Source organism: Ranitomeya variabilis, chromosome 4, assembly GCF_051348905.1.
Source record: "Ranitomeya variabilis isolate aRanVar5 chromosome 4, aRanVar5.hap1, whole genome shotgun sequence".
NCBI lineage: Eukaryota > Metazoa > Chordata > Amphibia > Anura > Dendrobatidae > Ranitomeya > Ranitomeya variabilis.
This window is the reverse complement of record NC_135235.1, coordinates 768,595,964-768,622,294: the sequence shown is the minus strand read 5'-3', so window position 1 is coordinate 768,622,294 and position 26,331 is coordinate 768,595,964. Positions and strand designations below refer to the sequence as shown.

The 26,331-nt window shown below is 42.6% G+C and overlaps 1 protein-coding gene and 1 long non-coding RNA gene across 3 annotated transcripts in view; one reads left to right on the top strand and one right to left on the bottom strand.

Annotated features, from left to right (window-relative positions):
• Nucleotides 1-3,498: 3,498 nt before the first annotated feature.
• The window catches only part of LOC143766929 (uncharacterized), a 108,003-nt gene continuing 85,170 nt past the window's right edge, over nt 3,499-26,331 (bottom strand). Inside the window, exon 3 of one of the 2 annotated variants that reach the window (XR_013213668.1) lies at nt 3,499-6,850. This is a non-coding gene — a long non-coding RNA (uncharacterized LOC143766929). Of the gene's footprint in view, nt 6,851-10,151; nt 10,914-26,331 lie in introns of those variants that run through there. The other variant, XR_013213667.1, reaches the window with a different exon arrangement.
• LOC143767129 (uncharacterized) lies at nt 12,943-14,839 on the top strand. Its single transcript, XM_077255152.1, has 5 exons — nt 12,943-13,028; nt 13,891-14,098; nt 14,230-14,406; nt 14,490-14,613; nt 14,697-14,839. Exons 1-5 carry the CDS (start codon nt 12,943-12,945, stop codon nt 14,837-14,839), a joined length of 738 nt encoding a protein of 245 aa, XP_077111267.1.

The following is a 26,331-nucleotide window of genomic DNA, read 5'->3' as shown; positions in this document are numbered from 1 at the left end:
GATTCAGCAAAGCGAGGCCCTCTGACTAGATAGCAGAATATACAAAAGAGGACTTCGCGGTCACCTCAAAAACCCTAAACAGCCATCCTGGAATTACCTTAACTCCGTTGTCAACTCATGACACCGGAGTAGCAATTCCAGATCACTAGAGCTTCCAGCAGCACGAAAAATGTTAATGCATGCTGGACAAAACAAACACAAAAAGCCAAAGATTCAACTTAGCTGAATTGCAGACTTGGAGCAGGAAGCAAGCAACAAGGTGCTCTGATAACATTGATTGCCGGCACTACAATGACTGAGAAGCCAGACTAAATAGGAGACTCCCAATTTCCTAAAGGAAACAGGTGCACTGGAAAAACAAGACACCAGTCAACCAGTACCACCAGTAACCACCAGAGGGAGCCCAAAAACAGAATTCACAACACTAACCCTAGAAGGGAAAAGATAGACCTTTCTTGCCTCCAGAGAAAAGACCCCAAAAGTTGGATACAAGCCCCCAACAAATAATAACGGTGAGGTAAGAAGAAAAGACAAACGTAAGAATGAACTAGGTTTTAGCAAAGAGAGGCCCATTGACTAATAGCAGAATATAGGAAGATGACTTATACGGTCAGCAAAAACCCTATCAAAATTTCCACGCTGAATATTCAAGAACCCCCGAACCGTCTAACGGCACAGGGGGAGAATATCAGCCCCCTAGAGCTTCCAGCAATATCAGGAATCACATTTAGTACAAGCTGGACAAAAATAAGAGCAATGCAAATAACCAAAAAACAAGGAAGCAGGACTTAGCTTATTTTGCAAAGAACCAGGACCAGCAGACAGGAGCAAACAGAAAGGAACTGATTACAACGATGCCAGGCACCAGACTGAGAATCCAGGAAGTTTAAATAGCAACACCCCTGGACTAACGAACCAGGTGGGTACCAAGCTGGGGAAAGACAATCAAAGTGTCATGTCGCTAGTGACCACAAGAGGGAGCCAAAAAGTCTAATTCACAACACATCCTCAGCCAATAGCTGGGAGACGGATGTGTCGGAGGCTGCAGACCGTTATACTGCACCTGTCTGCAGAAGGTCTCAGTAGTGGCCACCTACCTGCTGCTAATGGCCACACCTGGACCTGAGTGTTGATATACTGGCTGCTGACAAACGTGGGTGATATTTTCTATTTGCACTTCCCCGTTGGGTCTTGGAGTTGCAGCAGTCGGCTAGCATCCTCTGTGGAGTTAGAAGGATGACAGTGTTTCTCGCTGAGTCTACTCATGTCTTTAGCGGTAGTGGGGATTGACTAGCACTATCATGTCCTTCCTGATGCAGGGCTTATCGCCAGGGTCAGGCAGGAATTAGGTATCCTGCTCGGCGATAGGTGCAGAACCTATGTAGGGACGATAGGGCAAACAGGTGACATTAGATCTGTCTAGTGGTTTCCACTCCCCCCTTCCCTAGTGTTTTGTTCCCTTTCCCTTATCCCTTCATGTTGCACATAGCCTTTCCTTCACGTTACATGATGGAGACATTTGATATTTAAAGCATCCTCCATTATTGGGAGGTACCTTAGCAACTTTAGTAATGAGTGTGTTTTCTGCTAGTTAGTTGTAAGGTCCCTGTACCTGAGCTCCCTTAACCTGTCCTGTCCTGCTCAGTGAGCAGAAGACTCCTCACCATATTGTCTATGGATCTCAGTGTTGCCAGCTGCACATTTAGATCCAGAATCTGGGCTTCCAAATGCACAACGTGCTCACATCTCGCACAGCAGTATGCACCCTCGACCGGCTGATCAAGGATTGCATACATGTGGCAAGATGTGCACTGGATGGCATTAACAATAGTGGAGCACATTTCCTAATGGGGATTGCACCAGACAGAAACATTAAATAAAAATAAATACAAAGTATTAATAAAACACAGACAGCAATTCAGTAATTCCTCCCTTGGAAACTCCCTGAATCCAAAGTCACTGGATCACAAGTCACACTTACCGCCGTTCACACTACGCTCCGGTCACACTCAGCTCGTTCACACTCGCTATGCTGAAGATTTTTAGATTTTTTTTTCTCTATTTCCCCTCAACAGCAATCCACCTTGCTGTTCAAATGCACTGACCTGAAGAATAAAACTGCTTAATCAATTTTACCAAACGTGGAACGGTATACACACCCCCCAAAAGAAATGGTTTTTGGTCATTCTGCCTCACAAAAATTAGGAATAAAAAGCGATCAAAAAATGATACATGCCCGAAAATGGTACCAATGAAAACGTCAACTTGTCCCGCAAATAACTAGACCTCACATGACTCTGTGGACCAAAATATGGAAAAATTATTGCTCTCAAAATGTGGAGACGCAAACACTATTTTTTGCAATAAAATGCGTTTTTTATTGTGTGACAGCTGTCAATCATAAAAATCCGCTAAAAAAACGGCTATAAATAGTAAATCAAACCCCCCTTCATCATCCCCTTAGTAAGGGAAAAATAATAAAATAAAAAAATGTATTTATCTCCATTTTCCCATTAGAGTTAAAGCTAAAGTTAGGGTTGAGGCTAAAGTTAGGGTTGGGGCTACTGTTGGGGTTGGGGTTAACATTAGGGTTGGGGCTAAAGTTAGGGTTACGGTTTGGATTACATTTACGGTTGGGATTAGGGTTAGGGGTGTGGTTAGGGTTATGGTTGGGATTAGGGTTAGGGGTGTGGTTAGGGTTATGGTTGGGGTTAGGGGTGTGTTGATGTTAAGGATGTGGTTAGGGTTGGGATTAGGGTCAGGGGTGTGTTGGGGTTAGGCATGCGATGGGGTTAGGGGTGTGATTAGGGTTAGGGGTGTGGTTAGGGTTGGGATTAGGGTTAGGGGTGTGTTTGGATTAGGGTTTCAGGTAGAATTGGGGGTTTCCACTGTTCAGGCACATCAGGGGCTCTCCAAATGCAACATGGCGTACGATCTCAATTCCAGTCAATTCTGCGTTGAAAAAGTAAAACAGTGCTCCTTCCCTTCCGAGCTCTCCTGTGCGCCCAAACAGTGGTTCCCCCCTCATATGGGGTATCACCGTACTCAGGACAAATTGGACAACTTTTGGGGTTCAATTTCTCTTGTTACCCTTGGGAAAATAAAAATTTAGGGGGCTAAATAATCATTTTTGTGGGAAAAAAATTATTTTTTATGTTCACGGCTCTGCATTATAAACTACAGTGAAACACTTGGGGGTTCAAAGTTCTCACAACACATCTAGATAAGTTCCTTAGGGGGTCTAGTTTCCAAAATGGTGTCACTTGTGGGGGGTTTTAATGTTTAGGCACATCAGGGGCTCTCCAAACGCAACATGGCATCCCATCTCAATTCCAGTCAATTTTGCATTGAAAGGTCAAACGGCATTCCTTCCCTTCAGAGCTCTGCCATGCCCCCAAACAGTGGTTTTGTTGTCGCAGGTCTCAACCTACTCTCTGATGAGTCCACTGTAGAGATGACGTCATAGCACCAGAGAGATAAGACACAGTACACCAGGGCTGTATCTGAAGTATCTCTAGTTTATTTAAGCTTGCACACACTTTTATGCATTCTTGTGTTGGAGGCGGATTCTCCATATATTGGCTAAGCGTCGGAGTGTATTACTCCCTTGACTCCCTATGATTTCGCAAACACATTTTTACACAGTACATTATTCGTTATTCTACCAAGGACATTCACTGCTACAATTAGTTCTTAGGAATCAGCGATAACAGCACAATGAAGAATAGTGAATTATGTCTTATTTTGCTGACCTTAGGTAACACTTATACAAAATGGAGGCAAGCAAAATAAAATGGATTCTGCTCTAACATTCCCCCATTTTATTCATTATTCTGAATAAGCTGTACTGTTTCCTGGCTGTAGGATTTGTTAGTATATATCATCATCAGCTGTGTGAGTGCAGAATTTCCCAGCGCGTACTACACCAAAGACAGAGAATACAGAGAAAACTGGAACGCAGCTACGAGCCCCCTCCGTCAGGTATTTTAGAAATTTCACACAGAAACGGAATACAGCAGTTTTCAGACTTAATTAATTTCTACAAAACCTTCATCAAACAAATTCAAAGTCGTCTTCCTCTTCTACGGAAACTGATTATCTAGCAGGGAGACCTCTGTCCCAAATTTTTAACTGTTTGCTTTCCCAACACATTAATCTCAGTCACTTTCTCAGTTCCTTCTTGCACCACAAAACATCCAGTTTTTTTGTCATAGTAATAGACAACTTTCCTTTTTTTCAATGTAACAAAAACAATCAGAATTCACTTCCTCTGTTGATCCTCAATTTGCTATATATCAACCACTCAACTTGAAGCAGGTAAATCTTTTACCAATCTTTCAATCACACTGATAACCATCAATCACTTACAAGTTTCCTTCTAAAACTAGGCGCCATATTTCACCTTCAACTTCCAACTTCAACTTACAATATTTCTTTCTACTGCAAAGCAATACTGTTGCTTTAAACAAAACACAGATCTCCCAGTACATACAGAGATACTCTTAAAAACTATTTTGAACACTATATATGCAATAAGGACAATCGCAACTATATGCAATAAGCTTTGTAAAATCCCAGCTACCCAGCCCCCGATCCCCTTAAACCAATTGGCTGGGTTTAGGAAAGAGAAAGTATCTGACCACCAGCTGTCCGACAGTAGTGTTCCACAACTAAACATTGTTCGTGGCATTGTTGGCGAGTGTGTCAGAACAATCAGTCCAGGCAAGCAGTTCCTCAGGTGACACAGGGATAGCTAGGAAGGGGATACTTGTGGCTGACGTCGGTGAATGCGTACAGATCCAACTAGGTTTTCCTTCGAGCTTGACAGCTGTGGCTGTGGTCAGGAGCACTTGGTATGGTCCGTCAAATCTTGGTACCAGGCTCTTCCGAACGTGCCGCTTTATCAATACCCAGTCTCCTGGCTCCAAGGGATGGTGTCCAGGAACCTTGTCTGGGTCTGGAAGAGAACTGAAGACAGTTAAATGCACTTTGGCAAGGTGTCCATGTAAGGCCTGCACATAGCTAGTCAAGTCCTGGTACTTGAGCTGCAACTGTTGTGGAAAGAAACATCCAAGATTGGGGCTCCTGCCAAACAGAATCTCATACGGTGACAGTCCTGTCTTCCTGTTTGGGGTATATCTTACTGAAAACAAAGCTAGAGGAAGGCATTCTGTCCATAGTTTACCAGTCTCTGCCATTGCCTTCTGGATTTTAAGCTTAAGAGTTCCATTTAGTCTCTCCACTCTTCCACTGCTCTGCGGATGGAGTATGCAATGCTTGACTTACCCCCAGTGCTGCCATTACCTCTGACATGATCTCTCCAGTAAAATGGGAACCCGATCGCTTTCAATGACTTCAGGAACTCCATACCTGCATATGATCTCAGCCATCAGTTTCTTCACCGTTGTCTTAGCCGTAGCTTTGGCAACTGGGTAGGCTTCTGGCCAACCTGAAAATAAAACAATGCAGACCAACACATACTCATACGTCCCTACCCTAGGCAACTGAATATAATCAATCTGCAGTCTCTGGAATGGGTAAAGGGGCCGGGGAGTGTGTTTGGATGGAGTTTTCACTGTCCTACTCTGATTATGTGTGGCACATATAATGCAGCTCTGTACCTGCCTTTCTGCGCAGGTGGAAAACCCGGGGGCAATCCATTGTTTCTGTAGGGAGTCACACATGGCCGTACATTCTCGTGCAGAACCTATGCCATCATTGGGTACAGTACCTGTGGTAGGCAGACCTTTTCACCCCTCCCCCATAGTCCAGTGACGGTATCAGAGCAAGCCCCTATCTTTTGCCACCTATCTTTCTCCTCCTTACTTGCCTGTTCTTGTAACCGGGCTAAGATGTCTTTTGACACAAGTGGAGATGGTGGGGTGTCTAGGTGATGTACTCTAGAGGCTACAGGAGTGCTTGCTGCTTTCTTGGCGGCCTGGTCTGCCAGTGCGTTACCCTTTGTCCGTCCATCAGTGCCTTTGGTATGTGCCTTTACCTTTATGATGCCTGCTTGGGTGGGAAGCTGTAGTGCATTCATAAGTTGCTGGACTGCCTCAGCATGTTTAATGGGGTGGCCATTTGCTGTCAGGAAAGCCCTGCCTCTCCAGATAGGCCCATAACCGTGTGCAATGCCAAAAGCATACCTGGAATCAGTGTAGATATTTACAGTCTTACCTTCTGCTAGTTTGCACGCTTCTATGAGTGCCTTGAGCTCTGCTTCTTGTGCAGACATATGAGCTGGCATTGACTCTGCCTTGATTACCTCATGTTCTGAGACCACAGCATATCTGGTACAGAAGCGTCCTTGGTCATCTTGGTGATGGGATCCATCTACAAAAAGCTCAAAATCAGCATCAGAATGGGCACACTAGAGACCAGCCGTTTCCTGAGACATCAATTCTAGACAATCATGTGGTTTGGAAACCTGATCTTGTTCCTCTGGATCCATTCTAAAAAATAAAAAAAAAGAGTGTCCTTTTCCATGTCACCTACCCCTTCCCCATTTGGATCCATAGGAACTGGAAGAAGAGTAGCGGGGTTTAGGACAGTGCACCTTTTCAAAGTCACATTAGTAGACATGAGAATAGCACACTGAAGTCGCAGCTGTCCAGCCATGGACATGTGGCTAGGTTGTACTTGGTTAAGGATACTATGTACATCATGTGGGGTATGGACCGTCAGTGGGTGATCCAAAACAATCTCTGAAGACTTGTGTAGCAACAGCTGGCCAGACAACACGTCCCGAACACAAGAGGGGCTTTCTCTTGCCACTGTATCCAGGCAGCCGCTGTAATAAGCAACAGGTCGATGTCTCCATGAAGCTGAGTCAGCACACCCGTAGCATGTCCTGCATTTTCATGAAAAAAAAAAAATTAAAAGGAAAGGGCATAATTGGGGTTGCCCAAAATTGGAGAAGAAACAATGCACAATTTCAGAGAGTAAAAACAGTCAAGTGCCTCTGGTGTAAGACAGAAGGGGACAGGTTGCATACGGTCATATAGAGGTTGCATTAAGATGGAGGCAGAACGAATCCATGGACAGTAGGAAGTTAGTCCTAGAAACACACGGAGGCCCTGCAAATTCCATGGTGGCTGCATGTCCATGATAGCCTGTTTTCGCTCAGGGGTGAGGTGCTTTTTCCCTGGAGAGAGACAATGTCCTAGAAACACAACAGTACTTAAGCAAAACTGTAATTTTTGTTTGGATACCTTGCACCCCTGTTCATGGAGGAAAAAAAAAGAGTAAGGAGATTGTGGCCATTTTACACAGAGAATGAGAAGGAGCACACAGCAATAGGTCATCAACATACTGAATGAGAACTACTCCTTTAACATGCCAGCCTTGTAGGACTTGTGCCATGCACTGTGAGAAGATAGTAGGGGAATTCTGGGCTCCTTGTGGTAGGACAGTCCAAGTATACTGCTTGTTGCGGAAAGTAAAAGCAAAAAGATACTGACAATCTGGGTGCAATGGAACACTGAAAAAGGCATTTGCTAAGTCAATCACTGAAAAACAAGTACTGTTAACAGGTATGTGTGCCAACAAGGTGTGAGGGTTAGGAACCAAAGGAGCAAGCAGTTCTGTTGCGGCATTGACTGCTCTGAGGTCATGGACCATTCTATAATTCACCGACTACCCAGGCCTAACCTTCTTCTTTACTGGATACAGGGGAGTGTTGCAAACAGACTGTGTAGGCACAACAACCCCTGATTCCAGCAATTTTTGTAACTGTGCGTCTATTGCAGCCTCCTGAGCAGCACTCAAGGGGTACTGACGCAATAGGGGTGGTTCTACCCCTGGTTTCAATTTGACTATTATGGGAGGAACTTTTAGTTTTCCCACATCAGTTTTGCCTTTTGCCCACAGATCAGTGGGGAGTTGATCCAGGGCAGGTGCAGTGAACGGATCACTTTCTGCAGTACTTGCAGCTGCATCCAGGGCCATAATCTTACAGAGGGTACTGGGTTTAAGTTGAGGGGTCATAGTCACTGTTCCGTCATCATGGCAAGTAATAACCGCCTGTAGTTTCCGTAAAATGTCAGCACCTAGCAAATTACATTGTCCCCTGGGGGCTACCATTAACTAAGTCAGAATGGTCTTCCCACAAATGGAGAGGGGAATGCGTTCCATCAGTCCCAAGTTTTGGGTCGGCGCATTGAAAGGTGTGGCCATGACTAAGTCGGTGGTGTCACGGAAGGATAATGGACAGTCTGAAAGCGTGATAACTGAGTTGTCAGCTCCTGTGTCAACCTGAAAGTCAGCTGTAGTTCCTCCTGGCAGGCTCACCTGTACTGTACAGTCGGGGATGGGGGGTAGAATGACTAGAGGACACAGTTGCAGGCTGCCAGTTACCTATTCGTCGGTCTGGGGGGTAGCAGGGGTGGGAACCTTATCTGGGTATGGGTTTATGCGACAATGTTTCCTAAAATGTCCTGGTTTCTTACATCCATAACACAATCTAGGACCCATAGTGGGTCGTCCACATCCTCCACCTTTCTGTGAGGGTCCACTCCTCTGAAAGTGAACCTTTGTCTTTTGCTTCTGTGAGTCCAAACTGACTCCATGTGCAATCTTAGCAAGATCGCCTGGGGGGCAGGATCTCCAATCTGGTCTACTTGCCATCACCTTCTCTCTCAAATACTTATCAATCCCTTGCATATATGCATGACTTAACAAACGTGTCACAGTTCTATCATCTTCACCATAACCAATATCAGACCACCGTTGTTGCAACCTGTAGAAATAATCAATGGGGAGCTCCTTCGGGTCCTGTATACAGTCTTCTAAATGCACCGATACTTCCTCCTGTCTAATCTTACAGCCTTTTTCTAGTGCTTCAACAAAGTCAGACCCTGACCTGGCATTGTTAGATTCTCCGTCTTGGGTACCCCCTGGGTACATTTTAAATGTCTCAGCTGTCAGTCGGGTGGAAGGTGCTTCCCCCAGGGCTGAACGCACTAACTGTTACATGTCCTGTCTGGTTGCCTGGTAAGTGTGCTGTATCACCCCACACTGTCTGGCAAAAGTCATAGGTCCTTGGTTAATGTCTGGCAGCTGTGCAGTCAAAGACATCTGTTCTGTGGGAGACCATGGCTGATACCTACTAGTAACATGGTAAGTCAGAGGTCCACTGTCAGTTGCACTGTGTGGGTTTTCATGAAGTTATGCCATCTACCTGAATCTAATTCCCCTGAGGGGTGGAAGCCTCCTGCCTTCAAGAACACACTAACCTGCTTCTGGGATTCCTTCCCTTCTGGACTATTCTGTGGACTAATTCTCTAGCACTATGGAACCCTGTACTTAGTTCCCAATTCTATTGCCAGTATACTGGACTCTGGACTAATTCTCTAGCACTATGGAACCCTGTACTTAGTTCCCAATTCTATTGCTAGTATACGTGCAGGCTGAAAACTTATCAGACAGACCTTTCCTCCTCACCTAGAGAAGGCTATGTCATCCTGCGTTAGCCCTAAACATGCAGGCTGAAAACTATCAGACAGACCTTTCCTCCTCACCTAGAGTAGGCTATGTCATCCTGCGTTAGTCCTATACATGCAGGCTGAAAACTTATCAGACGGACCTTTCCTCCTCACCTAGAGAAGGCTATGTCCTCCTGCCTTAGTCCTAAACCTAAACTATAGGTTTACTGTGCTTACAGGTTATTGTATTAGCTTGCTTCCAAGATTGAGAACACAGGTATATGAACAGACAAACAACAAACACTCCACAAGCACACCATACAAAGATCATGGGGTCAATCATTTTAGTCTAACAGTGGAGTCATCAGTAACCACACATTGAGGGTTAACATCTGGGTTCAAGGGTACCTGAGCCGGGCAAAGCCCGTGATCTTACCTGGTCCTGGTCGACTAGAAGCAGGGGAAAACCCGTCCACAAGTGGAATGACGTAGGCAGAATATAATCAGTATTCTCACCCCAGCGCTGTGATGCCACTAGTCCCGGGAAGTCCCCTGGTCCATTACTGGAGTCGGCCGGGTCTCAGATGAAGCACTCAGGTCCCTGTTCGGGCACCAGAATTGTTGTCGCAGGTCTCAACCTACTCTCTGATGAGTCCACTGTAGAGATGACGTCACTGCACCGGAGAAATAAGACACAGTACACCAGGGCTGTATCTGAAGTATCTCTAGTTTATTTAAGCTTACACACACTTTTATGCATTCTTGTGTTGGAGGCGGATTCTCCATATATTGGCTAAGCGTCGGAGTGTATTACTCCCTTGACTCCCTATGATTTTGCAAACACATTTTTACACAGTACATTATTCGTTATTCTACCAAGGACATTCACTGCTACAATTAGTTCTTAGGAATCAGCGATAACAGCACAATGAAGAATAGTGAATTATGTCTTATTTTGCTGACCTTAGGTAACACTTATACAAAATGGAGGCAAGCAAAATAAAATGGATACTGCTCTAACAGTTTACCCCCACATATGGGGTAACAGCGTACTCAGGACAAATTGCACAACAACTTTTGGGGTCCAATTTCTTCTCTTACCATTGGGAAAATAAAACATTGGGTGCAAAAATATCATTTTTGTGAAAAAAATGATTTTTTATTTTTACGGCTCTACATTATAAACTTCTGTGAAGCGCTTTGTGGATGAAAGTGCTCACCACACATCTAGATAAGTTCCTTAGGGGGTCTAGTTTCCAAAATGGTGTCACTTGTGGGGGTTTCAATGTTTAGGCACATCAGTGGCTCTCTAAACGCAACATGGCGTCCCATCTCGATTCCAGTCAATTTTGCATTGAAAAGTCAAATGGCGCTCCTTCCCTTCCGAGCTCTGCCATGCGCCCAAACAGTGGTTTACCCCCACATATGGGGTATCGGCGTACTCAGGACAAATTGTGCAAAAACTTTTGTGGTCCAGTTTCTTCTGTTACCCTTGGTAAAATAAAACAAATTGAAGCTGAATTAAATTTTTGTGAAAAAAAGTTAAATGTTAATTTTTTTAAACATTCCAAAAATTCCTGTGAAACACCTGAAGGGTTAATTAACTTCTTGAATGTGGTTTTGAGCAGGTTGAGGGGTGCAGTTTTTAGAATGTTGTCACACTTGGGTATTTTCTATCATATAGACCCCTCAAAGTTACTTCAAATGTGATGTGGTCCCTAAAAAAAGTGGTGTTGTAAAAATGAGAAATTGCTGGTCAACTTTTAACCCTTATAACTCCCTATAAAAATAAATTTGGTTCCAAAATTGTGCTTATGTAAAGTAGATATGTGGGAAATGTTACTTATTAAGTATTTTTGTGACATATGTCTGTGATTTAAGGGCATAAAAATTGAAAGTTGTAAAATTGCGAAATTTTCAACATTTTCGGCAAATTTCCTTTTTTTTCACAAATAAACGCAGGTAATATCAAAGAAATGTTACCACTATCATGAAGTACAATATGTCACGAGAAAACAGTGTCAGAATCATCAGGATCTGTTGAAGCGTTCCAGAGTTATAACCTCATAAAGGGACAGTGGTCAGAATTGTAAAAATTGGCCCGGTCATTAACGTGCAAACCACCCTTGGGGATTAAGAAGCGACCAAACCCGGTGCCGAGTACCCCACGGCCCAGGCGGGCGACTCACAGGGTGGCATTCAGGGGGGGTAATCTGGGTGTCTTTTCCCTCGTAGACCCTAAATCTGTGTGTCTACCCTATGATACTCTCGTACAGTGTGTACAGTGTAATTCCATACCTGGCCCTCTTACTGGGCAGGTATTGTTGAAATTTTAGCCTCCCTTTGAAATGAACCAGAGATTCATTTATAGTGATGTCCCTTTGGAGGTTGTATGCCTCAGCAAATTTTCTGCTGAAGTGTTCAACCACTGGCCAAATTTTATATAGATGTTCAACGTTCGGATCGTCTCGGGGAGGACACTGCGCATTATCACTATAATGCAATCATTTTTGGATCTCTTCAAATCGTGTCCTTCTCATGGCCATACAGAATATCAGTACTGTAGAGAATATCAGTACTCCAGTATTGCCAAAGCTCTGGTTTTTGGATTATGCCCATATGCAGCACAATTTCCCAAAATGTCAACATGTATGTATGATGACATGGGATTTGGGGTGAAAAATAGATGGGCATACAAGTTTGTCTGGGCCAACATAAGATTTATTAATTCCTCAAACTGGATTCCTTAGCTGCTGATCAAATCCGGAATGACGGGCTGCTAATTTTCGGGAGATGCAATCTATATAGGATCGATTGTTGGAGGGGTTGCCTGGGTCCTAGGGTGCCTTGTTGTGGTTCCTGCCTAACTAGATGAGGAGGACTAAAGGAATGTGGGATCTCCCTCACTGGCTGAATCCGTCTTGGAGGCAAGGAAAGCGTATGCCTTTTCTGGTGAATACCGTCTTGACGAATGGGCCATTTTTATTTTATCTTTCAAAACCCTGGGGATATTTGTGCAAGTGGTGCTTTACCCGTGTAATGTGTAGGGCTTGTGTATAGGATACTATTTATTAAAAAACAGCAGGTAAAAACCCCAATATCTACAGGTGTCCCTTCTAATTGGGGGAAACTATCACCTCTAATAATCCTCGAACAGTTCTGACAAACACAGAAAAGTGCCCCTTTATGGATGTGACAGAAAGTCTGTTTAGTCACTTTAGCTTCATAGTATCAGCTCTAATCCAATGGTGAGAGAGCGATTTACCCTGAAGATTTACAAATTGTGTTGTTGTTATAAAAATGTTATATTTAGGGGGTTTGTGTTGTCTCCTTAAAAGAATCACAATGGTTTTGTTTCTTCTCAACTGATAGATACAAACGACCCAACTATGAAAGACGGGAACCAAGGAAACATGTATTACTCTCAATGTATGGTGCCCCTTTTTTGGTCCCCACACACTGTAAAATGTTCCCACAGTACCACCATCCTCAATATTATTTTTGTATTCAAGATAACGGAATGGAGAAAGTCAGCACTCACCCCTTTTACAAGATGCTTCAGTTCTTCTACTGGTCCACGTTCATAGACCGGTGGAACATGGACCAGTAGAAGCGCAAATTAAGTCTGAAACGTTCATTGTCCATCAGGTCTTTTTTTGGAAATCACTGAACCTGCCGCCATACTGCTAGCACTGTTGCACTTTTTGTCATTGTCCTGAATCAAATGAAAATTTAAAAGGACTGAAGTATCTTCTAAAATGGGTGAGTGCTGATTTTCTTCATTCCATTGTCTTGATTATAAATAGTCTCACGTATATATGTACCACCCTGAAGATTTAGTATAATGGAGGTTGTATGTGTCCATATACTGGGTAAAAACTTTCTATTTGGTGCCTCTACACTGCACTATAATTATTTTTGGAATATTTTCACCTTTTTTTTGGTGTTGTTCATGTAATATATGGAAGCCTACATGGAGATATTGGCATCAAATAACTCCTGTTTTGATGTTCTTATAAAAAAGCTTTTCTAAAAGCCTCAAACTTCAGTATGTGACTTAGACCTGAGATGTAACGTGATAGAAGATTCCAGTGCGGGGAAGATGGGAAACCTTCATATAGACGGCCGGTGGTGATGGAGTCAGTGACCGACTCTGGCCACATATGTCTCTAGAGCCGTAGTAGAAGATGAAGATGTCGTCCTCATCATGAAGTAGTTATTTCTCATGTCGCGTGTAATGAATATCTCCTGCAGTATTGCTAATGCCGATTAAAGGGTCGGTAAATGAGACGAGAATTAGCGTTATGGAAGATGAGTCTATGAGGAACGTATTCAGCTGCCGACTCCGAGGAGGAAACTGCTTGTTGTCTGTGGCCTAAATATATAGGTTTTATTAGTAGATGTAAAGAAGGAAACTAAATACTGTAAAATAATAAATCTCCTCATATGTTTCCCTTATTTTCTCCAGTAATTGTATTATCACACTGGATTCTTATGATGTTCCATCGGCTCATCTTCCCATTCAGGTCTCTACAATATCGGATCCTCTCAGTGAAGATCTTCTACAAAAGAGAATTTACCTGGTTTACCCATCAAAGATGGATATGGACAGAGACAAGATGGCGGAGAGGATATTACACCTCACCCTAGAGATCCTCTTCCGGTTTACTGGAGAGGTGAGAGATTCTGATGACGTCACATTACATCATTTTTATCTATGGGAATAACAGATGGACAGAACTGGAGAGGTGAGGACTCTGGAGATGTCTGTAGTGAGATTTATTAATGTGTGTCTCTCCATTACCAGGATTACACAGTGGTGAAGACCTCTAGTGATCGCTGTCAGGACCCTGTGTCTGAGGGATGGGGAAGACCCCTGAGCCCAATCACGGGGCCTCCACCTCACCCCCTGATCCATGAGGACATCAATGACCAGAAGATCCTAGAACTCACCTACAAGATGATTGAGCTGCTGACTGGAGAGGTGACACTGCTGGGAATGCTGGGACATTATACAGTAACACTATGAAGGGATCGGGGGGATGACGGTATCATTGTATGTGTCAGGTTCCTATAAGGTGTCAGGATGTCGCTGTCTATTTCTCCATGGAGGAGTGGGAGTATTTAGAAGGACACAGAGATCTGCACAAGAACGTCATAATGGAGGTTCCCCAGCCCCTCACATCTCCAGGTAATAGACAGGACTAAATACACACGGCCTATAATTATCTGTATGTAAAGAATGAATTCACTCCCTGTATGTGTTTCCTCCAGATCTATCCAGTAAGAGGACAACACCAGAGAGATGTCCCCGTCCTCTTCTTCCACAGGACTGTAACCAAGAAGATCCCAGTGCTCCTCAGGATCATCAGGTAGATGGAGAGAAGGTGTCAGGAGATCTCCCCTATGATGTGTAGACGCCGGTGAAGGTCTTGTGCTCAGTCTTGTTTTATCCACCAGTATTATATGTTTTTATACTTGTGTAATGAGAACGGTGGAGATGGCAGGATTACAGCTGATCGTAGATGGAACTTCTCCATCTGTCGGTGACTTTTACAATATTTGTTTCAGGGTGAAGATCTGACCCATATTAATACTACAGATACATATGTGAGGGGGGATGAGTGGTGTAAAGAGGAGATTCCCACATATGAGTACCCAGGTGAGTAGTAACCACTAAATGCAGAGAGGTCACAGATTCTTCTCAGTCACCGGCTGTGGCTGCTTTATCGGTGGTGTAGTCCGGCCGTATTACCATGATCACCATTTTGTCTTTAGACCACAGCCCTTTTCTATAGAACTTACAACCTGGAGGATCCACCTGTCCCCTGGGATTAGAAGACTCCAAAGGTACCTTCACACTAAACGATATCGCTAGCGATCCGTGACGTTGCAGCGTCCTGGCTAGCGATATCGTTGTGTTTGACAGGCAGCAGTGATCAGGATCCTGCTGTGATATCGCTGGTCGTTGAATAAAGTTCAGAACTTTATTTGGTCGTCAGACCGGCGTGTGTCGTCGTGTTTGACACCAAAAGCAACGATGCCAGCGATGTTTTACAATGGTAACCAGGGTAAATATCGGGTTACTAAGCGCAGGGCCGCGCTTCGTAACCCAATATTTACCCTGGTTACCAGTGTAAATGTAAAAAAAACAAACAGTACATACTCACCTTCACGTCCCCCGCCATCCGCTTCCCGCACTGACTGAGCCCCGGCCGTAAAGTGAAACCACAGCACAGCGGTGACGTCACCGCTCTGCTGTTAGGGTCGGCGCTCAGTCAGTGCAGGGAAGCGGACGCCGGGGGACGTGAAGGTGAGTATGTACTGTTTGTTTTTTTTACATTTACACTGGTAACCAGGGTAAACATCGGGTTACTAAGTGGGTTACTAAGCGCAGCCCTGCGCTTAGCAACCCGATGTTTACCCTGGTTACCCGGGGACTTCGGCATCGTTGGTCGCTGGAGAGCGGTCTGTGTGACAGCTCTCCAGCGACCACACAGCGACTCTGCAGCGATCGGGATCGTTGTCTGTATTGCTGCAGCGTCGCTTAGTGTGAAGGTACCTTAACTGTTACCTGTCCAGATGTGTAAACTACAAAGTAAAACAACAGTGTACATAGAATGTGCTGATAAGATCAGAAAGCGGAGGGTAATGATGCTGTTGGCTTCCTAGACCCCTGAGATCTTATCGGATGAATCTCCCTTCTCTCTCTTCTGTGCTGCTGAATGTGATCATACGGTCCCTACAAGACCAGGTCCGGTCTTTCTGGTCAAACTTCACTTTTATCATCGACATCATTAAATGTGCAGAGAGGCCAAGTGTGAATTTCTGGACAATAACAGAGTTTCCCTTTATCTGGACTTTTCAATTTGTATTAAAACCGACTAACTTCAAGGAGGACTGTGATAATCTACATAAACCCATCACACCGGTGCCATGATATATCTCTGAGCTGTGCGTGGCTGATGGCTGTAATATACATTTATTCCCGCCTGCAGGAGATGTGTTGGCTCCAGCCCTGGTTTCATGGATTCACTCCACCTCATAAATTACATTGTTTTTGATCCTAAGAAATTCAGATTACTGCACAATCTCTCCTGAAATGAGGAGCGATATTATTTTCTCTAATCTTCTGGTCAGGATTCATAGTAGCTCCAATGGTCCTCCATAAATGAATGCAACTCTGGTTTACTACAGTCGGAGTACTCCCTTCATACAAACGTTGTTGTTGGGGATGTAGCATTTTTTTTATTCTTTGTCTTTTTTTTACCTGTAAATTCTGTATGATGGATTGATTGTGGTGGCCTCACTTATGTGAGAAGTACAGAATACAGAATCAGAAGACACAAGAGTAGTCAGTAAACGGGCCACGGTCAAAACAGGAAACAAATACACAAGCTGCAAGCTGAGCCCAGAGGACTGAACCAGAGGAGAACAACGCTGTTTCTGGCAGATTTCGGCCATGTGCTTTTGATCTTTAGTAGGGTGTGGTACTTTCCAATTGGCTGAAGTAGGGAGCAGATTACTCCAGCTGGACAGCAGGAACAGATCCCAGATGAGATTGGACACACCATATGCAGAAGCCCTAATATGACTAAATGACAGAAAACCAGAATAGTGGAAATCCTCATAAAGTGATTGCATTTTATAAATTAATTCACTGAGGGTTATAATCTATACATATGTGGTCAAAATTGTTGGTACCCCTCGTTTAATGACAGAAAAACCCACAATTACTTGAATCTGACAAAAGTAATAATAAATAAAAAAGATCTATGAAAATGAACAAATGAATGTCAGACATTGCTTTTCAGCCATGCTTCCACAGAATTAAAAAAAAATAAAATAAAACTCATGAAATAGGCCTGAACAGAAGTGATGGTACCCCATGAAAACAATGTGATAAAGGGACATGTTGAATCACGGTGTGTCCACTAACTAGCATCACAGGTGTCTACAATCTTGGAATCAGTGAGTGGCCTGTATATAGGGCTACAGATACTCACTGTGCTGTTTGGTGACATGGTGTGTATGACACCCAACATGGACCAGAGGAAGCGAAGAAAAGAGTTGTCTCAGGAGATTAGAAAGAAAATTATAGACAAACAGGTTAAAGGTAAAAGTTATAAGACCATCTCCAAGCAGCTTCATGTTCCTGTGACTACAGTTACACATATTATTCAGAAATGTAACCCCTTCATGACCCCAGCTTATTTCGGTTTTGCTTTTTCGTTTTTCACTCCCCTCCTTCACAGAGCCATAACTTTTTTATTTTTCCATCAATATGGCCATGTGAGGGCTTATATCTTGTGGGACAAGTTGTATTTTGTGGGACATCATTGGTTTTAGCATGTGATGTACTAGAAAACGGGGAAAAAAAATTCCAAGTGCGGTGAAATTGCAAAAAAAGTGCAATCCGACACTTGTTTTTTGTTTGCTAGGTTCACTACATGCTAAGGCTGGGGTCACACTAGCGAGTTTTACGGACGTATGAGAGGTGCAGAAAATACGGATTGCACACGGCACAATGATTCTCTATGGCCCAGCTCATATCTGATCCGTATTATACGGTCTTGTACGGACGTAGAAAATCAAAGCATGCTGCGTTTGTCACCGTATTGCGCAAAAAAAATTGCCAATGAAAGTCTATGGGGGCGAGAAAAATACGGATTACACACGGACCATGCGTGTAACTTGCGAGAAATACGCAGCGGTGTTAGAGAGAAAAGCCGGTAATTCAGTGCGGTGTACAGTAAAATCACACTGACAGAATAGAATAGAATAGGTAGAATAAATGTGTACACATAGAATAGGTGTATATATATATATATATATATATATATGTCAGTGAGACACCTATATATATATATATATATATATATATATATATATATATATATATATATATATATATATATATATGTATATTTATATTTCATACAGCGCTAGATATCATTAAAGCCGCTAATTCAATTGCCGGCTTCTCATTTCTCCTGCACAAACCCGACAGGATATGAGACATGATTACATACAGTAAACCATCTCATATCCTTTTTTTTTTTTGCATATTCCACACTACTAATGTTAGTAGTGTGTATGTGCAAAATTTGAGTGCTCTAGCTATTAATTTAAAGGGTTAAATGGCGGAAAAAATTGGCGTGGGCTCTCGCGCAATTTTCTCCGCCAGAGTGGTAAAGCCAGTGACTGAGGGCAGATATTAATAGCCTAGAGAGGGTCCATGGTTACTGGCCCCCCCTGGCTACAAACATCTGCCCCCAGCCACCCCAGAAAAGGCACATCTGGAAGATGCGCCTATTCTGGCACTTGGCCACTCTCTTCCCAATCCCTGTAGCGGTGGGATATGGGGTAATGAAGGGTTAATGCCACCTTGCTATTGGAAGGTGACATTAAGCCAGGTTAATAATGGAGAGGCGTCAATTATGACACCTATCCATTATTAATCCAATAGTACTAAATGGTTAATAAAACACACACACATTATTACAAAGTACTTTAATGAAATAAAGACACAGGGTGTTGTAATATTTTATTAGACTCTTAATCCACCTGAAGACCCTCATTTTGTAAAAAAGGAAAAATAAAAAAACAACAATATCCCATACCTTCCGTTGTTCAGGTCACATCCCACGATGTAAATCCATCTGAAGGGGTTAAATCATTTTTAAGATATGGGTCGGATACATTTTTTTCATCGCCCGTTATTGCGTTTTAATGCAATGTCGCGGCGACCAAAAAAAGTAATTCTGGCGTTTCAAAATTTTTTCTTGCTACACCGTTTAGTGATCAGGTTAATGCTTTTTTTATTAATAGATTGGCCAATTCTGAAAGCGGCGATACCAAATATGTGTATGTTTGATTTTTTTTTATTGTTTTATTTTGAATGGGGTGAAAAGGGGGTGAATTAAACTTTTATATATTTTTTTATTTTTTTCATATTTTTTAAAACATTTTTTTTAACTTTTGCCATGCTTCAATAGCCTTCATGGGAGGCTAGAAGCTGGCATAGCCTGATCGGCTCTGCTACATTGGAGCGATCATCAGATTGCTCCTATGTAGTAGAATTGCTGCATTGCTATGAGCGACGACCACAGGGTGGCACTCACAGCAATCCATCATCAACAACCATAGAGGTCTTCAATAGACATCTGGTTGTCATGCAGATGCATCGCTGACCCCCGATCACATGACGGGGGTCAGCGATGTGCGCATTTCTGGCCTGATGGCGGAAGAGCTAGTTAAATGCCGCTGTCAGCGTTTGACAGTGGCATTTAACTAGTTAATAGCGGTGGGTGGATCGCAATTCCACCCGCCGCTATTGCGGGCACATGTCAGCTGTACAAAACAGCTGACATGTCCTGGCTTTGATGCGGGCTCACCGTCGGAGCCCGCATCGAAGCTGAGGGTCTGACCTCGGAAGTACTATCCTGTCCAAGGTCCAAAACTGGTTAATATCCATGGGACTGTAGCCAACCTCCCTGGACGAGGCCACAGGAGGAAAATTGATGACAACTCAAAGAGACAGATAATACAAATGGTAACAAAAGAGCCCAGAAAAAATTCTAAAGAGATTAAAAGTGAACTTCAAGCTCAAGGAACATCAGTGTCAGATCTCACCATCAGTTATTCTATGAGCCAAAGTGGACTTCATGAGAGATGAACAAGGAGGACACCATTGTTGAAAAAAAATGATAAAAAAGCCAGACTGGAATTTGCCAAACTACATGTTGACAAGCCACAAAGCTTGGGAGAATGTCCTACAGACATATGGGACAAAAAAAGAACACTATCCCTACTGTGAAACATGGAGGAGTCTCTGTTATATTCTGGGGCTGCTTTGCTGCATCTGGCACAGGATGTCTAGAATCTGTGCAGGGTACAATGAAATCTCAAGACTATCAAGGGATTCTAGAGAGAAAAGTGCTGCCCAGAAAGCTTGGTCACAGTCGCAGGTCATGGGCATTGCAACAGGATAATGACCCAAAACACACAGCTAAACACACCCAAGAATGGCTAAGAGGAAAACATTGGATTATTCTGAGGTGGCCTTCTTTGAGCCCTGACCTAAATCCTATTGAGCATCTTTGGAAAGAGCTGAAACATGCCGTCTGGAAAAGGCAACCTTAAAACACGAGACAACTGGAGCAGTTTGCTCTTGAGGAGTGGCCAAAGATACCTGTCGAGAGGTGCAGAAGTCTCATTGACAGTTACAGGAATTATTTGATTGCAGTAATTGCCTCAAAAGGTTGTGCAACAAAATATTAAGTTAAGGGTACCATCATTTCTTTCCAGGCCTATTTCATGAGTTTTATTCATTTTTTTTTTAATTCTGTGGAAGTATGGTTGAAAAGCAATGTCTGAATTTCATTTGTTCATTTTCATAGATTTTTTAGTCTATTATTACTTTTGTCAGATTCAAGTTATTTCTGTGACCAAGGCTATTCTCTGTCATTAAACGAGGGGTACCAACAATTTTGACCACGTGTGCAGGAGGAATGAATATTTTGGCTCCACAGACACTTTCCGTAAATTAATATGCAGTGGATGTTGGAGAGTGAAAATTACACATTTGCCATTTTATTACCCAGCACATAGTGTCCAGATTGTGCTCCAGGAGACACACACCGCAAATTAAGTGGCTTTTTCACACTATAATATTGCTAAATACAGAGATCCTAAATGTTGTTTGAGCACACTGCAAGACTCAGAAGTGAGAGCGGATTTTGCTGGATTGGTTTATAGAAACCCTGTTGCTTTTCAACAGCCTTTGAGCCACTAATAGTGTGGGAACCTCTGTTTTTCCATTGACAGATGATGGACCTGAGTGGGGACTTGTTTTTTGTGAGATGAGAATTGGTATTATTTTCGCCTACATAACAATGATTGGTTTCTTTTTATTCGATATTTGTGAGGCAGAGTGAACAAGCAGTTGAACACCACACACTACTGGTTCATCCAACAAGGTTTTCTACTAGACTGTGAACTGTCATTGTCTTGGTAAATAATTAAAGTTTTTAACATAGCTTGCCATTTTTATGGACAGTTTAATTAGAAATGTTCAAAAATATAAAACTCAAGGATATTTTATTAAAATATTATTGTATTTTATCTTAGCAGATGACTGTACCAGGATATCAGAAGGACAGCTGACATCTTCATTTTTTAAATCTGATGATCTTGAGATCCTACAAGATGCAACTGAAGTGATTGCTGTTACTCCAGATATACCATCATCCATTCACAGCAAATATCTGTCATCTGATCCTATGAAACTGGTCCCATCTTCTGATTCAGTACTGACTACTAAGGAAAATCAAAGTCACAAAAGAGGCATTAAAAAACAAACTGCTCCTAAAGCAAAGAAGTCACATTCATGTTCAGATTGTGGGAAATGTTTTAACTGGAAATGGAATCTTGTTGCACACCAAATAACTCACACAGGGGAGAAGCCTTTTTCCTGTTCAGAATGTGGGAAATGTTTTAACAAAAAATCAGCTTGCGTTATGCACCAGAGAATCCACACAGGGGAGAAGCCTTTTTCATGTTCAGAATGTGAGAAATGTTTTAAACAGAAATCAGACCTTGTTACTCACCAGAGAACTCACACAGGGGAGAAGCCTTTTTCATGTTCAGAATGTGGGAAATGTTTTAGCAATAAATCAGATAGGTTTAAGCACCAGAGAATCCACACAGGAGAGAAGCCTTTTTCCTGTTCAGAATGTGGGAAATGTTTTAACTGGAAAAATGCTCTTGCTAGTCACCAGAGAAGTCACACAGGGGAGAAGCCTTTTTCATGTTCAGAATGTGGGAAATGTTTTAACAAGAAATCATATCTTGTTATACACCAAATAACTCACATAGGAGAGAAGCCTTTTTCCTGTTCAGAATGTGGGAAATGTTTTAACCAGAAATCGGTTCTTGTTATACATCAGAGAAGTCACATGGGGGAGAAGCCTTTTTCCTGTTCAGAATGTGGGAAATGTTTTAACCAGAAATCACCTCTTGTTAGTCACCAGAAAACTCACACAGGGGAGAAGCCTTTTTCCTGTTCAGAATGTAGGAAATGTTTTATCCAGAAATCACAGCTTGTTATACACCAGAGAATTCACACAGGGGAGAAGCCTTTTTCCTGTTCAGAATGTGGGAAATGTTTTAACCAGAAATCACATCTTGTTAGTCACCAGAAAACTCACACAGGGGAGAAGCCTTTTTCATGTTCAGAATGTGGGAAATGTTTTAACCGGAAAGCACATCTTGTTAGACATCAGAGCAGTCACACAGAGGAGAAGCCTTTTTCATTTTCTTAATGTGGGAAATATTTTACTTGGAAACCAATTGTTAATAAACATCAGAGATGTCACATAAGAGAGAAGCCTTTTTTATGTTTATAATGTTGGAATAGTTGTAACCAAAATTGAATATTTTTAAAGGGGTTGTCTCTTGTCATTCCTCATGTTTGCTGGCAAAAGGATAAAAGTAAACTTTATTAATTCCAAATGTAAAACTATACTCATAATTCACCCCCAGAAGGTTAATCAGAAGGTGACTAATAGAAAAAACATGTACCCCACATTTCAGTATATAGGGTGAGGTGACGTATACACACTCACTCTCCAAGCCTCTCATTTCTACGGGTTTCATCGTCATCACCAAAGGCGACTCATCAGGAGACTATTTAATATTGACCTTTGTTCAAGCGAGAATAGACAAAAAAAAACTAAAATCATGTATCACGTTATCCGAAACAGTCAGCCACATATTGGAAAATCCCAGACCTCAAACTATATACTTGGTAAGTCTATAAGCCACTCCAGTGTCAGGAATAGATAGTATGTGAAAATACAGTATAATTCTTGTGTTTTCCTCCTATAGGGACTGCCCTAGTTTGGTATTGTAACAGCTGTTAATTAGTAGTGGAGACAAACTGTCCTAGACTAAACTCCGTTTTCAGACGGCCCAATATGTACCACTCAGGGGAAACTTACCTGCTCCAAAGATAAATAGCAGCTTCTAAATAATGGCCATGCTGCGGTCTGTCAAGGAATGCAATATCGTTATAAAGACTAGGGATGTGTGCAACCATAATGTCTGGGAGATCTGTGCCATTATTTAGTATGAATATGGAAATTATCTATGAAAGTTAAGTGTTCCCTGAGCGGTATATACTGTATTTTCATATACTGTCTATTCCTGACACTGGAATGGCTTATAAACAAAGTATATATTTTAAAGTCTGGGATATGCCAATATGTGGCTAGTTTTCTGACTGTTTCAAATAACATGATATATAGAATTATAGAATGGTAGAGTTGGAAGGGAGCTCCTGGGTCCAACGCCCTGCTCAAAGCAGGATTCACTAAATCATCCCAGACAGATGTCTGTCCAGCCTCTGCGTGAAGACTTCCATTGAAGGAGAACTCACCACCTCTCGTGGCAGCCTGTTCCACTCATTGATCACCCTTACTGTCAAAAAGTTTTTTCTAATATCTAATCTGTGTCTCCTTACATTCAGTTTCATCCCATTGCTTCTAGTCTTTCCTTGCGCAAATGAGAATAAAGATGATCCTTCTAGAATGTGACAGCTCTATATTTGAGATATTTGTAGACAGCTATTAAGTCTCCTCTCAGTCTTCTTTTTTGCAAGCTAAACATTCCCAGATCCTGTAACCGTTCCTCATAGGACATGGTTTGCAGACTGGTCACCATTCTGGTCGCTCTTCTCTGAACTTGCTCCAGTTTGTTGATGTCTTTTTTAAAATGTGGTGCCCAAAACTGGACCCAGTATTTCAGATGAGGTCTGACCAAAGAGGAGTAGAGGGCAATAATGACTTCACGTGATCTAGACTGTATGCTTCTGTTAATACTTCTCAGAATTGCAATTGCCTTTTTGCTGCTGCATCACACTGTAGACTCATGTTCAGTCTGTGATCTACTAGAATACCCAAGTCTCTTTCACATGTGCTGTTGCTTAGCCCTATTTCTCACATTCTGTATATACTTTTTCATTTTTATTGCCCAGATGTAATACTTTGCATTTTTTCTTGTAAAAAATCATTCTGTTAGTTGCTGCCCACTGCTCCAGTTTATTTATATCTTTTTGAATCCTCTCTCTCTTCTCTAGAATTAGCTATCCCTCCTAGCTTTGTGTCATCAGCAAATTTAATCAGTGTACCCTCAATTCCTTCATCTAAATCATTGATAAAGATGTTGAACAATACAGGACCCAGGACAGAGCCTTGTGGTACCCCACTTGAGACATTCTTCCAACTGGATGTGCAGCCATTTACGACCACTCTTTGGGTCCGATCACTAAGCCAGTTATAAATCCACCTAACAGTTGCCATTCCATACTTAGTCATTTTTTCAATAAGGATTGTGTGAGATACTTTGTCAAATGCTTTGCTGAAGTCAATATATACTATACAGCATTTCCCTGATCCACCCAGTCAGTGATTCTGTCATAGAAGGAATTTAAGTTAGTCTGACATGACTTATTAGTTACAAATTCATGCTGACTCTGTTTAATCACTTCATTCTTATCCAGGTACTTACATACATGTTGTTTAATAATTTTTTCAAATATCTTTCCTGGTATAGAAGTCAGACTCACTAGCCTATAGTTCCCTGGGTCCACCTTCTTCCCCTTTTTGAAGATAGGAACAACATTTGCTCTTTTCCAGTCTTCTGGGACTTCTCCTGCTCTCCAAGAATTTTCAAAGATTATGGAGAGTGGTTCAAAAAGTTCTTCTGCTCTCTCCTTCAGTATTCTGGGGTGTAATTCATCTGGACCTGGAGACTTGAATTCATTTATGTTAGCTAAGTGTTTCCTCACTATCTTTCTGTTGATAGATATCCATTATTTTAGGGTTTTCTTTGTCTACTCTCGCTTGAATATAAGTCAATATTAAATAGTCTCCTGATGAGTCACCTTTGGTGAGGATGAACAAACCGGTAGAAATGAGAGACTTGGAGAGTGAGTGTGTATACATCACCTTATCCTATATACTGAGATGTGGGGTATATGTTTTTTTCTATTAGTCACCCTCTGACTAACCTTCTGGGGTGAATTATGGGTATAGTTTTACATTTGGAATTAATAAAGATTAGTTTTACCCTTTTGTCAGTGAATCTTGTAATCAAGGGATAATTTTATATACCCTATTTTTCGCTTTATAAGACACTCCGGATTATAAGACGCACCCCAAATTTTGAGGAGAAAAAGGAAGAAAACTTTTTTTTTTATAAAATGGTGGTGCTTCTTATAATCCATGCGTCTTATTGCTTACCGGGGGTGGTGGCTGTGGTGAAGCAGGGGTCCAGGGTCGCTGGTGGAGGAGGGAAGAGTGGAGCGTTGCCGCAGACTGGGATGAGTGGGTGTTCCAAAAAGCAGCACGCCGCTGCGGGTGTCCCGGTGACGGTGCTGCTCTGTGTCCCCAGTGGTGGTGCTGCGCTGTGTCAAATGTCCATGGTGGCGGTACAATGCTGCTCTGTGTCCCCGGTGCTGCGGGGGGGCTCTGCCAACATTTTATGAAAGGCCAGAGCATGTGCAAGTTCTTTCATGGTTTCCTGACTCGTGCGGCAGCGGACTCTGGGAAAATGGCCGCCAGGAGGCGGCGCAAGTGCAGATCGAGGTCTTGGTGCATAGGTCTTGGGAGATGAGATCTCAGCGCCGAAATGTCATCTCCCGAGATCTCGGCGTCGAGACACAGCGCAGCACTGCCACCGGGACACCCGCAGCAGCACGATGATAAGGTATATCCGCATTACAAGATGCACCCCCATTTTCCCCTCAAATTTGGGGGAAAAAAGTCCGTCTTATAGTCCAAAAAATACGGTATATACACATATATATACAGAAAATAGAAAAACCGGGTAGCACGCACCGATCCTT